General features: G+C 40.6%; 1 protein-coding gene and 1 long non-coding RNA gene across 3 annotated transcripts in view; one reads left to right on the forward strand and one right to left on the reverse strand.

Annotated features, from left to right (window-relative positions):
* Window positions 1-3,267: 3,267 nt before the first annotated feature.
* mettl1 (methyltransferase 1, tRNA methylguanosine) overlaps window positions 3,268-13,786 on the reverse strand; it is a 113,684-nt gene continuing 103,165 nt past the window's right edge. Inside the window, exon 5 of one of the 2 annotated variants that reach the window (XM_051672382.1) lies at window positions 3,268-3,632. In XM_051672382.1, the coding sequence (XP_051528342.1) occupies window positions 3,513-3,632 (120 nt within the window). In that variant the 3' untranslated portion in view covers window positions 3,268-3,512. The remainder of the gene's footprint in view (window positions 3,633-13,786) is intronic. The other variant, XM_051672381.1, reaches the window with a different exon arrangement.
* Window positions 10,645-13,786, forward strand: part of LOC127425997 (uncharacterized) — a 31,310-nt gene continuing 28,168 nt past the window's right edge. Inside the window, exons 1-2 of the long non-coding RNA XR_007894725.1 lie at window positions 10,645-11,812; window positions 13,553-13,695. This is a non-coding gene — a long non-coding RNA (uncharacterized LOC127425997). The remainder of the gene's footprint in view (window positions 11,813-13,552; window positions 13,696-13,786) is intronic.

The raw sequence follows: 13,786 nt of genomic DNA on the forward strand, positions 1-13,786 counted from the left end.
GCTTATTGAGCGCTCTCTCTTATGTCCTCACTTTCAAGTAGTGCTGGGAATACTGTGAATAAATTATTGTTTCAATGAAACATAAAAATGAACCAATTCACAACAATTAAATAAAATTCTAAGCGCTACAAAGGACATTCTGGGAGAGTGTGCTTCTGTGCGTGCTCAAACTCTGTGCAGCCGCTCACGCTGCACAGCGACAGCTCTACTAACAACAGTTATACTATGTGTGATATAGGACATTATAATGAGAAAGAACACATAAGCAAAGTAACTAATCTGATACCAGTCTTATAAAAAACACCATTCTTTCTGCATGATGCTTCATATGTGGAAATCTGGAGTTTCCCAAACACCTGTAGAAGTCTGCCAGTGGTGACGACGGTGGTGAATGCAAAGAGAATGCACTAGTGGAGAGAATGCGCTGTGAAATGTGGCTGTACGTGATAGCAACATCCATTGTTCAGAATATGAATTTCATATATTTCAGTAGCGGGCCCAATTCCGTTCTATTTAAAAAAAATCTCATGAAGGCAGCATCAGAGCAGTTGGCGGGCTGTAGTTTGGACAACCCCTGTGATAGAGGCATTTGATTAACAGCCTACAAAAATATAGTATACAGTGGCAAGAAAAAGTGTGTGAACCCTTTGGAATTACCTGGATTTATGTATAAATTTATCTTAAAATCTGGTTTGATCATCTAAATTACAATAATGAACACACAATCTGTTTTAACTAATAACGCACAAATTATTGTACTATTCTTGTACATATTGAACACAATTCAAACATTCACAGTGTAGGTTGGAAAAGTATGTGAACCCCTAGGCTAATGACGTCAACAAAAGCTAATTAGAGTCAGAAGTTGGCAAACCTGGCATCCAATTAATGATACGATATTGGAGGTGTGGGTTGGAGCTACTTTGACTTATAAAAAGTACTAAACAATTTTGAGTTTGCTATTCACAAGAAGCATATGCTGACGTGAAACATGACTCGCAAAAAAACATATCTCAGAAGCTACGATCAAGAATTGTTGAATTGCATAGAGCTGAAAATGGTTACAAATTTATCTCAAAGAGCTTAGATATTCATCTGTCCACAGTTAGACAAATTGTCTATAAATGGAGATGATTTAGTACTGTGGCTACTCTCCCTTGAATTGGCCTTCCAGCCAATATGACTCAAAGGGCACACTGCAGAATGCTCAGTGAGGTAATAAAGAACCCTAGAGTGACAGCTAAAGACTTGAAAGAATCATTGGAGCTGGTTAACATCTCTGTTCATGACTCTACTGTACGGAAAACATTAACCAGGCATAGTGACCATGGCAGGACACCACGAAAGCAGCCACTGCTTTCCCAAAAAAACATTGCTGTGCACCTGAAGTTTGGCAAAGACCACCTTGACACTCCTCAACGCCTCTGGGAAAATGTTTTGTAGACTGATGAAACTAAGGTTTAATTGTTTGGGAAGAACACGCAGCACTACGTATGGTGTAAAAAGGCACTGCATACCAACATGAAAACATAATTCCAATGGTGAAATAAATTGGAGGGAGCATCATGATTTGGGGCTACTTTGCTGCTTTGGGGCCTGGACCGCTCGCCATCATCAAGGGAAAAATGAATTCCCAAGTTTATCAAGATATCCTACAGGATAACATCAGGATGGCTGTGTGCCAACTGAAGCCAAGTAGAAGTTGGGTGATGCAGCTATGACCCTAAACATTGAATTTAATCCACTACAAAATGGTTTCAAAAAGAGAAAATCCACCTTTTGGAGTGGCGCAGTCAGAGCCCAGTCCTTAACCCAATAGAGATGCTGTGGAATGACCTCAAGACATCCTAAGCCATTCACACCAGACATCCTAAGAACATGGCTGAGCTGAAGCATTTCTGTAAGGAAGAATGGTATAAAATTTCTTCTAAACGTTGTGCAGGTCTAACCAGCAGCTACCAGAAACATTTGGTTGAGGTTATTGCAATCAAAGGAGGATCAACCAGTTATTAAATCCAATGGTTTACATACTTTTTCCACAGCACTGTGCATGCTTAATCGGATATGTTAAAGACATGAAAGAATATAACTGTTTGTGTGTTTTTTAGCTTAAGCACATTGTGTTTGTCTATACTTGTGACTTTGATGAAGATATCACATTTTATGTCCAATTAATGCAGAAAACCAATTCCAAAGGGTTCACATACTTTTTCTTGCCACTGTATTATAGTAAAATATTAAGAGTGGTATAAAAGACCAGATTGGTAGGTTATAAGTTGGTTTGTTTGTGTAGGCTGAATTAAGTAAATTGAATAATAAAAAAGACAGTATTGACATCTTTTACTTCCATTAACAATCATACAAGAGTTCATACATTTATCACCAGTGGTGGATAGAGTACTAAAAATCTTTACTTAAGTAAAAGTATTGCTACTGAAGAAATAACTGACTTGAGTACATGTATAAATACTGTGAAATAATATGACTCAAGTAAGAGTAAATAAGTAGTTTGCTGAAAAACTACACAAGTAATTACTTGACGGGTGATGTTAAGTTTGAAAAGCCTTGTATTTTATGATGATGCACAGTACTTGTGTCCTCTTTTCGTCAGTGCTGTTTAGAATATCGAGGTTGTCTAGACATTTCAATGTTTGAGTTCCTCCATAGCACTTTAAAGTACAGTATTCTCTGTAGAATTCAAATACGTTATCAAGGGAAGCCGGGATGACTTGCGCAAGAGATTTGTGCCATCTAATCTCTGAAGCACACTGCTATGCCCTAATGGCTTCTGTGGTTTTATGTCATTTTTTTGTACTTTGTAATTGTGGTTAAAAAATAAATGTAGCGAATATAAATACTTCAATTTAATCAACTCAAGTAAAAGTACTATGACTTATTTATACTCAAAAGTAGAAACATGAAAAATGTACTCAAATACTGTAACAAGAGTAGTTGTTACTTTCCACCACTGTTTAGCATCCACATAAAATAAAATACTTGGAATTGACTAGTTTTCAGTAGGCCCTGACAGAACCTGGTGACTTTCACATTTTCTGTTCAGATTTTGAGGGAAAATTTGTGGAATGGATATAAACATGGTAAAAAAAATGTAATGGAGCTGATAATCATATTATGCTCTTAAGGGACAGGCATATGTCAAATTTTATGAATGACAGGCACTCTGTGGGCCTTATCAGAAACAAACTAGACTTGCTTTACTATATACAGTATGAGTAAGATCTGTTAGTGCTTGTTAGTATTTTCTGTCAGGAACAGAGAGAAGATTTGTAATTTTAAAAGTCACATTTTATTTATATTTAGTTATGTTTGAGCTGGTCAAAAATGTAGAGAACATAATATATTTACTCATATTCACAAAGATACACAGTGAAAATTAATAGGTTGAAATACAAGGAAGACAAACATTATGGCAGTTCTGTGCACTTTCAATGCAATCAAAGTGTGATTCAGAAATTTTCACATCCTTCCAGCATAAAGATTGTTCTCATACACTATTGTTGTGGATCTTCTACTCTGCGGAAAACTGCTAGAAAATTCTTGCCTCCATTTCTCTGAACCTTCTTTCCTTCTTCTGTGCAGGTTCCCAGACGACTAATTATGATGTCTTCAGCCTGTAATGTGACAGTGGAAACATCAAGTTAACCAACACAATGACCATCCATCCACACCCTGAAACACATCCTATACATATCTACTAGTTAACGAACATGCAGTTACCTCATGGCGGGTTGTGTGTTTAATTTTGATTTGTTTATTTTGAAAAAAAAAAAAAATTATATATATATATATATATACACACACACACACACTCTATATTGCCAAAAGTATTCGCTCACCTATCCAAATAATTGAATTCAGGTGTTCCAATCACTTCCATGGCCACAGGTGTATAAAATGAAGCACCTCGGCATGCAGACTGCTTCTACAAACATTTGTGAAGGAATGGGCCGCTCTCAGAAGCTCAGTGAATTCCAGCGTGGTACTGTGATAGGATGCCACCTGTGCAACAAGTCCAGTCATGAAATTTCCTCGCTACTAAATATTCCACAGTCAACTGTCAGTGGTATTATAACAAAGTTGAAGTGATTGGGAATGACAGCAACTCAGCCATGAAGTGGTAGGCCACGTAAAATGACAGAGCGGGGTCAGCGGCTGCTGAGGCGCATAGTGCGCAGAGGTTGCCAACTTTCTGCAGAGTCAATCACTACAGACCTCCAAAGTTCATGTGGCCTTCAGATTAGCTCAAGAACAGTGCGTAGAGAGCTTCATGGAATGGGTTTCCATGGCCGAGCAGCTGCATTCAAGCCATACATCAAGTGCAATGCAAAGCGTCGGATTCAGTGGTGTAAAGCACGCCGCCACTGGACTGTAGAGCAGTGGAGACGCGTTCTCTGGAGTGACGAATCACGCTTCTCCATCTGGCAATCTGATGGACGAGTCTGGGTTTGGCGGTTGCCAGGAGAACGGTATTTGTCTGACTGCATTGTGCCAACTGTGAAGTTTGGTGGAGGGGGGGATTTATGGTGTGGGGTTGTTTTTCAGGAGCTGGGCTTGGCCCCTTAGTTCCAGTGAAAGGAACTCTGAATGCTTCAGCATACCAAGAGATTTTGGACAATTCCATGCCCCCAACTTTGTGGGAACAGTTTGGGGATGGCCCCTTCCTGTTCCAACATGACTGCGCACCAGTGCACAAAGCAAGGTCCATAAAGACATGGATGAGCGAGTTTGGTGTGGAAGAACTTGACTGGCCTGCACAGAGTCCTGACCTCAACCCGATAGAGCACCTTTGGGATGAATTAGAGTGAAGACTGCGAGCCAGGCCTTCTCGTCCAACATCAGTGTCTGACCTCACAAATACGTTTCTGGAAGAATGGTCAGAAATTCCCATAAACACACTCCTAAACCTTGTGGAAAGCCTTCCCAGAAGAGTTGAAGCTGTTATAGCTGCAAATGGTGGGCCGACGTCATATTAAACCCTATGGATTAGGAATGGGATGTCACTTAAGTTCATATGCATCTAAAGGCAGATGAGCGAATACTTTTGGCAATATAGTGTATATATACACACACACTATATTACCAAAAGTATTCGCTCATCTGCCTTTAGATGCATATGAACTTATGATGTTCATGATGCATATGATGCATGTGACATCCCATTCCTAATCCATAGGGTTTAATATGACGTCGGCCCACCATTTGCAGCTATAACAGCTTCAACTCTTCTGGGAAGGCTTTCCACAAGGTTTAGGAGTGTGTTTATGGGAATTTTTGACCATTCTTCCAGAAGCGCATTTGTGAGGTCAGACACTGATGTTGGACGAGAAGGCCTGGCTCGCAGTCTTCGCTCTAATTAATCCCAAAGGTGCTCTATCGGGTTGAGGTCAGGACTCTGTGCAGGCCAGTCAAGTTCTTCCACACCAAACTTGCTCATCCATGTCTTTATGGACCTTGCTTTGTGCACTGGTGCGCAGTCATGTTGGAACAGGAAGGGGCCATCCCCAAACTGTTCCCACAAAGTTGGGAGCATGGAATTGTCCAAAATCTCTTGGTATGCTGAAGCATTCAGAGTTCCTTTCACTGGAACTAAGGGCCAAGCCCAGCTCCTGAAAACAACCCCACACCATAATCCCCCTCCACCAAACTTCACAGTTGGCACAATGCAGTCAGACAAGTACCGCTCTCCTGGCAACCGCCAAACCCAGACTCGTCCATTAGATTGCCAGATGGAGAAGCGTGATTCGTCACTCCAGAGAACGCGTCTCCACTGCTCTAGAGTCCAGTGGCGGCGTGCTTTACACCACTGCATCCGACGCTTTGCATTGCACTTGGTGATGTATGGCTTGGATGCAGCTGCTCGGCCATGGAAACCCATTCCATGAAGCTCTCTACGCACTGTTCTTGAGCTAATCTGAAGGCCACATGAACTTTGGAGGTCTGTAGCGATTGACTCTGCAGAAAGTTGGCGACCTCTGCGCACTATGCGCCTCAGCATCCGCTGACCCCGCTCTGTCATTTTACGTGGCCTACCACTTCGTGGCTGAGTTGCTGTCATTCCCAATCGCTTCCACTTTGTTATAATACCACTGACAGTTGACTGTGGAATATTTAGTAGCGAGGAAATTTCACGACTGGACTTGTTGCACAGGTGGCATCCTATCACAGTACCACGCTGGAATTCACTGAGCTCCTGAGAGCGGCCCATTCTTTCACAAATGTTTGTAGAAGCAGTCTGCATGCCTAGGTGCTTCATTTTATACACCTGTGGCCATGGAAGTGATCGGAACACCTGAATTCAATTATTTGGATGGGTGAGCGAATACTTTTGGCAATATAGTGTGTATATATATATATATATATATATATATATATATATATATATATATATATATATATATACACACACACACACACATATATATAAATATACACACACATATATAATATATACATATAATATATACACACACACACATTATATATATATATATATATATATATATATATATATATAATATATATATATACACACACACATTATATATATTATATAATTATATATATATACAGGTGCATCTCAATAAATTAGAATGTCGTGGAAAAGTTCATTTATTTCAGTAATTCAACTCAAATTGTGAAACTCGTGTATTAAATAAATCCAATGCACACAGATTGAAGTAGTTTAAGTCTTTGGTTCTTTTAATTGTGATGATTTTGGCTCACATTTAACAAAAACCCACCAATTCACTATCTCAACAAATTAGAATATGGTGACATGCCAATCAGATAATCAACTCAAAACACCTGCAAAGTTTTCCTGAGCCTTCAAAATGGTCTGTCAGTTTGGTTCACTAGGCTACACAATCATGGGGAAGACTGCTGATCTGACAGTTGTCCAGAAGACAATCATTGACACCCTTCACAAGGAGGGTAAGCCACAAACATTCATTGCCAAATTAGCTGGCTGTTCACAGTGTGCTGTATCCAAGCATGTTAACAGAAAGTTGAGTGGAAGGAAAAAGTGTGGAAGAAAAAGATGCACAACCAACCGAGAGAACCGCAGCCTTATGAGGATTGTCAAGCAAAATCGATTCAAGAATTTGGGTGAACTTCACAAGGAATGGACTGAGGCTGGGGTCAAGGCATCAAGAGCCACCACACACAGATATGTCAAGGAATTTGGCTACAGTTGTCGTATTCCTCTTGTTAAGCCACTCCTGAACCACAGACAACGTCAGAGGCGTCTTACCTGGGCTAAGGAGAAGAAGAACTGGACTGTTGCCCAGTAGTTCCAAAGTCCTCTTTTCAGATGAGAGCAAGTTTTGTATTTCATTTGGAAACCAAGGTCCTAGAGTCTGGAGGAAGGGTGGAGAAGCTCATAGCCCAAGTTGCTTGAAGTCCAGTGTTAAGTTTCCACAGTCTGTGATTTGGGGTGCAATGTCATCTGCTGGTGTTGGTCCAATGTGTTTTTTGAAAACCAAAGTCACTACACCCGTTTACCAAGAAATTTTGGAGCACTTCATGCTTCCTTCTGCTGACCAGCTTTTTAAAGATGCTGATTTCATTTTCCAGCAGGATTTGAACCTCACTGCCACACTGCCAAAAGCACCAAAAGTTGGTTAAATGACCATGGTGTTGGTGTGCTTGACTGGCCAGCAAACTCACCAGACCTGAACCCCATAGAGAATCTATGGGGTATTGTCAAGAGGAAAATGAGAAACAAGAGACCAAAAAATGCAGATGAGCTGAAGGCCACTGTCAAAGAAACCTGGGCTTCCATACCACCTCAGCAGTGCCACAAACTGATCACCTCCATGCCACGCCGAATTGAGGCAGTAATTAAAGCAAAAGGAGGCCCTACCAAGTATTGAGTACATATACAGTAAATGAACATACTTTCCAGAAGGCCAACAATTCACTAAAAATGTTTTTTTTATTGGTCTTATGATGTATTCTAATTTGTTGAGATAGTGAATTGGTGGGTTTTTGTTAAATGTGAGCCAAAATCATCACAATTAAAAGAACAAAAGACTTTAAACTACTTCAGTCTGTGTGCACTGAATTTATTTAATACACGAGTTTCACAATTTGAGTTGAATTACTGAAATAAATGAACTTTTCCATGACATTCTAATTTATTGAGATGCACCTGTATATATATGTGTGTGAGTATATATATATATATATATATATATATACACACACACACACACACACACACTATATTGCCAAAAGTATTCGCTCATCTGCCTTTAGACGCATATGAATTGCAAAGCGTCGGATGCAGTGGTGTAAAGCACGCCACCACTGGACTCTAGAGCAGTGGAGACGCGTTCTCTGGAGTGACGAATCACGCTTCTCCATCTGGCAATCTAATGGACGAGTCTGGGTTTGGCGGTTGCAAGGAGAACGGTACTTGTCTGACTGCATTGTGCCAACTGTGAAGTTTGGTGGAGGGGGGATTATGGTGTGGGGTTGTTTTTCAGGAGCTGGGCTTGGCCCCTTAGTTCCAGTGGAAGGAACTCTGAATGCTTCAGCATACCAAGAGATTTTGGACAATTCCATGCTCCCAACTTTGTGGGAACAGTTTGGGGATGGCCCCTTCCTGTTCCAACATGACTGCGCACCAGTGCTCAAAGCAAGGTCCATAAAGACATGGATGAGCGAGTTTGGTGTGGAAGAACTTGACTGGCCTGCACAGAGTCTTGACCTCAACCCGATAGAGCACCTTTGGGATGAATTAGAGCGAAGACTGCGAGCCAGGCCTTCTCGTCCAACATCAGTGTCTGACCTCACAAATGCGCTTCTGGAAGAATGGTCAAAAATTCCCATAAACACACTCCTAAACCTTGTGGAAAGCCTTCCCAGAAGAGTTGAAGCTGTTATAGCTGCAAAGGGTGGGCCGACGTCATATTAAACCCTATGGATTAAGAATGGGATGTCACTTAAGTTCATATGCGTCTAAAGGCAGATAAGCGAATACTTTTGGCAATATAGTGTATTATGTGTGTGTGTGTGTGTGTGTGTGTGTGTATGTATATATATATATATATATATATATATATATATATATATATATATATATATATGTATATATATATATACACACACACACACACACACACACACACACACATAATATATACATACATATATATATATATATATACTAAAACTCAGCAAAAAAGAAACATCCCTTTCTCAGGACACTGTATTTTAAAGATAATTTTGTACAAATCCAAATAACTTTACAGATCTTTATTGTAAAGGGTTTAAACAATGTTTTCCATGCTTTTTCAGTGAACCATAAACAATGAACATGCACCTGTGGAACGGTCATTAAGACACTAACAGCTTACAAACGGTAGGCAATTAAGGTCACAGTTATAAAAACTTAGGACACTAAAGAGACCTTTCTACTGACTCTGAAAAACACCAAAAGAAAGATGCCCAGGGTCCCTGCTCATCTGCGTGAACGTGCCTTAGGCATGCTGCATGGAGGCATGAAGACTTCAGATGTGGCCAGGGCAATAAATTGCAATGTCTGTACTGAGAGATGCCTAAGACAGCACTACAGGGAGACAGGAAGGACAGCTGATCGTCCTCACAGTGGCAGAAAACCTGTAACAACACCTGCACAGGATCGGTACATCTGAATATCACACCTGCGGGACAGGTACAGGATGGCAACAACAACTGCCAGAGTTACACCAGGAATGCACAATCCCTCCATCAGTGCTCAGACTGTCCGCAATAGGCTGAGAGAGGCTGGACTGAGGGCTTGCAGGCCTGTTGTATGGCAGGTCCTTACCAGACATCACCGGCAACATAGTTGCCTATGGGCACAAACCCACCTTCGCTGAACCAGACAGGACTGGCAAAAAGTGCTCTTCGCTGACGAGTCACGGTTTTGTCTCACCAGGGGTGATGATCAGACTCGCGTTTATTGTTGAAGGAATGAGCGTTACACCGAGGCCTGCAGTCTGGAGCGGGATCGATTTGGAGGTGGAGGGTCCGTCATGGTCTGGGGCGGTGTGTCACAGCATCATCAGACTGAACTTGTTGCTGCTGTGCGTTACAGGCAAGACATCCTCCTCCCTCACGTGGTACCCTTCCTGCAGGCTCATCCTGACATGACCCTCCAGCATGACAATGTCACCAGCCATACTGCTCGTTCTGTGCGTGATTTCCTGCAAGACAGGAATGTCAGTGTTCTGCCATGGCCAGTGAAGAGCCCGGATCTCAATCCCATTGAGCACGTCTGGGACCTGTTGGATCAGAGGGTGAGGGCTAGGGTTCATTCCCCCCAGAAATGTCCAGGAAATTGCAAGTGCCTTGGTGGAAGTGTGGGGTAACATCTCACAGCAAGAACTGGCAAATCTGGTGCAGTCCATGAGGAGGAGATGCACTGCAGTACTTAATGCAGCTGGTGACCACACCAGACACTGACTATTACTTTGATTTTGACCCACCCTTTGTTCAGGGACACATTATTCCATTTCTGTTAGTCACATGTCTGTGAAACTTGTTCAGTTTATGTCTTAGTTTTTGAATCTTTTTATGTTCATACAAATATTTACACATGTTAAGTTTGCTGAAAATAAAAGCAGTTGAAAATGAGGATGTTTTTTTGTTTGTTGCTGAGTTTATATATATATATATATATTTTTTTTTTTTTTTCAAAAAATAAATCAAAATTAAACAACCCACGAGGTAAAAAAACATTATGACCACTCACAGCTGAGGTGAATAACATTGATTATCTCCTAACAAGGCCACGTGTCAAGTTGGTAGATTAGATGATAAACAAACAATCAGTTCTTGTAGTCCACATTTTGAATGCAGGAGAAATGGGCAGGAGTAAAGGAATTTGACAAGGGCCAAATTGTTATGGCCAGATGATTGGGTCAGAGCATCTCTGAAATGGCAAGGCTTGTGGGGTGCCCCTGGTCAGCAGTCCTGGTACCTACCGACATTGGTCCGAGAAGGGACAAACCACAAACCGGCAACAAGCAAGGCTCATCGATGTGTGAGGGCAACGAAGGCTATCCCAAAAGGTCTACTGTGGCACAGGTCAAAGAAAAGTTTAATGATGGTTACAGGAGGAATGTGTCACAACACACAATTCATCCCACCCTGCTGCGTATGGGGCTGCGTAGCCATAGACCGGACAGAGTGCCCATGATGACCCGTCCACCGCCGAAAGTGCCTACACTGGGCATGCGAGAGTCGAAACTGGACCTTGGAGCAATGGAAGAAGGTCACCGGGTTCAATAAGTTCAGTTTTCTTTTACATTACGTGAACGACCTTATACGTGTGTGCCGTTTACCTGGGGAAGTAATGGCATCAGGATGCACTGTAGGAAGACGACAAGCCGGTGGAAGGAGTGTGATGCTCTAGGCAATGTTCTGCTGGGAAAACCTGGGTCTGGCCATTAATGTGGACATCAATTTGTCACGTGCCACCTACCTAAACATCTCTGCAGACTAGGTACATCCCTAACTGAAGCTCCTGACCAGGATCTGCATGATTGTATGCACTGCTGCCACGTGATTGGCTTAGATAGATAATCGCATGGATGATTATTGGTGCCAGACAGGCTGGTTTGAGTATTTCTGTAATGGCTGATCTCTTGGGATTTTCACACACAACAGTCTCTGGAATTTACTCAGAATGGTGCCAAAAACAAAAAAACACCCAGTGAGGGGCAGTTCTGCGGATGTAAATGCCTTGTTGATGAGAGCGGTCAACAGAGAATGGCCAGACTGGTTCAAACTGGCAAAGTCTACGGTAACTCAGATAACCGCTCTGTACAATTGTACAATTTCAGTTACAATGTCAATTTTGCTGAAATTCTCTCTCAGCTAATGCTGTAAATTATACAGGGGCCCTTCTAACTTGGTACATTATAAAATTATTAATTTTACAAATTGTATTTTATCATTAGTTTTTCATAATTTGTCACATTTTAGCTTTTTAAAAATGCACAAATTCCATGTATTCCATCAATAAATATGATGTCTTAATATATGATCAGTTGCAGATATTATATTACATATACTGTGTATATATACAATGGCGGCCAAAAGTTTGGAATAATGTACAGATTTTGCTCTTATGGAAAGAAATTGGTACTTTTATTCACCAAAGTGGCATTCAACTGATCATAATGTATAGTCAGGACATTAATAACATGAAAAATTACAATTAGTATTGTTTTTTTTTTTTCCAGAACTTCTTAAACTACTTCAAAGACTTATTAAAAAATCCTCTACATGCAGCAATGAAAGCTTTGTAGATCCTTGGCATTCTAGCTGTCAGTTTGTCCAGATACTCAGGTGACATTTCACCCCACACTTCCTGTAGCACTTGCCATAGATGTGGCTGTCTTGTTGGGCACTTCTCACACACCTTACAGTCTAGCTGATCCCACAAAAGCTCAATGGGGTTAAGATCCATAACACTCTTTTCCAATTATCTTTTGTCCAATGTCTGTTTCTTTGCCCATTCTTTCAAGTTTCAAAGTTGGCTTTTTCTTTGCAATTCTTCCCATAAGGCCTGCACCTCTGAGTCTTCTCTTAATTGTTGTACATGAAACTGGTGTTGAGCGGGCAGAATTCAATGAAGCTCTCAGCTGAGGACATGTGAGGCATCTATTTCTCATCTAGAGACTCTGATGTACTTATCCTCTTGTTTAGTTGTATCTGGGCCTTCCACATCTCTTTCCATTGTCCTTGTTAGAGCCAGTTGTCGTTTATCTTTGAAAACTGTAGTGTACACCTTTGTATGAAATCTTCAGTTTTTTTGGCAATTTCAAGCATTGTATAGCCTTCATTCCTCAAAACAATGATTGACTGACAAGTTTCTAGAGAAAACGGTTTCTTTTTTGACCTAATATTGACCTTAAAACATTCCAGTCTATTGCATACTGTGGCAACTCAAAAACAAACACAAAGACAATGTTAAGCTTCATTTAATGAACCAAATAGATTTCAGCTGTGTTTTATATAATGGCAAGTGATTTTCTAGTACCAAATTAGCAATTTAGTATGATTACTCAAGGAAAAGGTGTTGGAGTGATGGTTGTTGGAAATGGGGCCTGTCTAGATTTGATCAAAAATGACTTTTTTCAAACAGTGATGGTGCTGTTTTTTACATCAGTAATGTCCTGATTTCACTTTGTGATCTGTTTAATTCAATTAATTAAATTACCAATTTCCTTCCGAAACAGCAAAATCTGTACATTATTCCAAACTTTTGGCCACCAGTGTTTATATATGTATATATTGTTACATTTTTATTGTTAAAATGTATAATTTGTACTATTTGCATAATATTAGCATCTGGAACCTTTTGAATTTGACACTGAATTTTTACTTTAAGATACTATGTGAATTCAAACTAAATTTAATTAACACCTTTCTATACACATGAAGGTTTCAAGTGAAAAATGTAAGCAAGGGTGATGTGTAATTTAAAAAAAAAATGCTAATTTGGCACATACAGAGTGTTTTCTTTTTTCCTCGTCAGTGCTGAATAGAATGTTGGGCTGTCCAGCTGTTTGAGAGATTTGAATTCAAATGGGCCTTAAATTTAGAAGTCTGCGCCACGATATCAAGTGATCAGCTCTGCACTATCCCATCACTGGAGTGCTAATAGCGAGGGAAGCCCGGGTGAGTGACACTGTGCAATGTCTCAACATGTGTATTAATGCTTCTGGAAGGGCCACTCTAGATGACCTTTAAGTCATCATGTGGCCTTTTG

Source organism: Myxocyprinus asiaticus, chromosome 35 (assembly GCF_019703515.2).
Source record: "Myxocyprinus asiaticus isolate MX2 ecotype Aquarium Trade chromosome 35, UBuf_Myxa_2, whole genome shotgun sequence".
NCBI lineage: Eukaryota > Metazoa > Chordata > Actinopteri > Cypriniformes > Catostomidae > Myxocyprinus > Myxocyprinus asiaticus.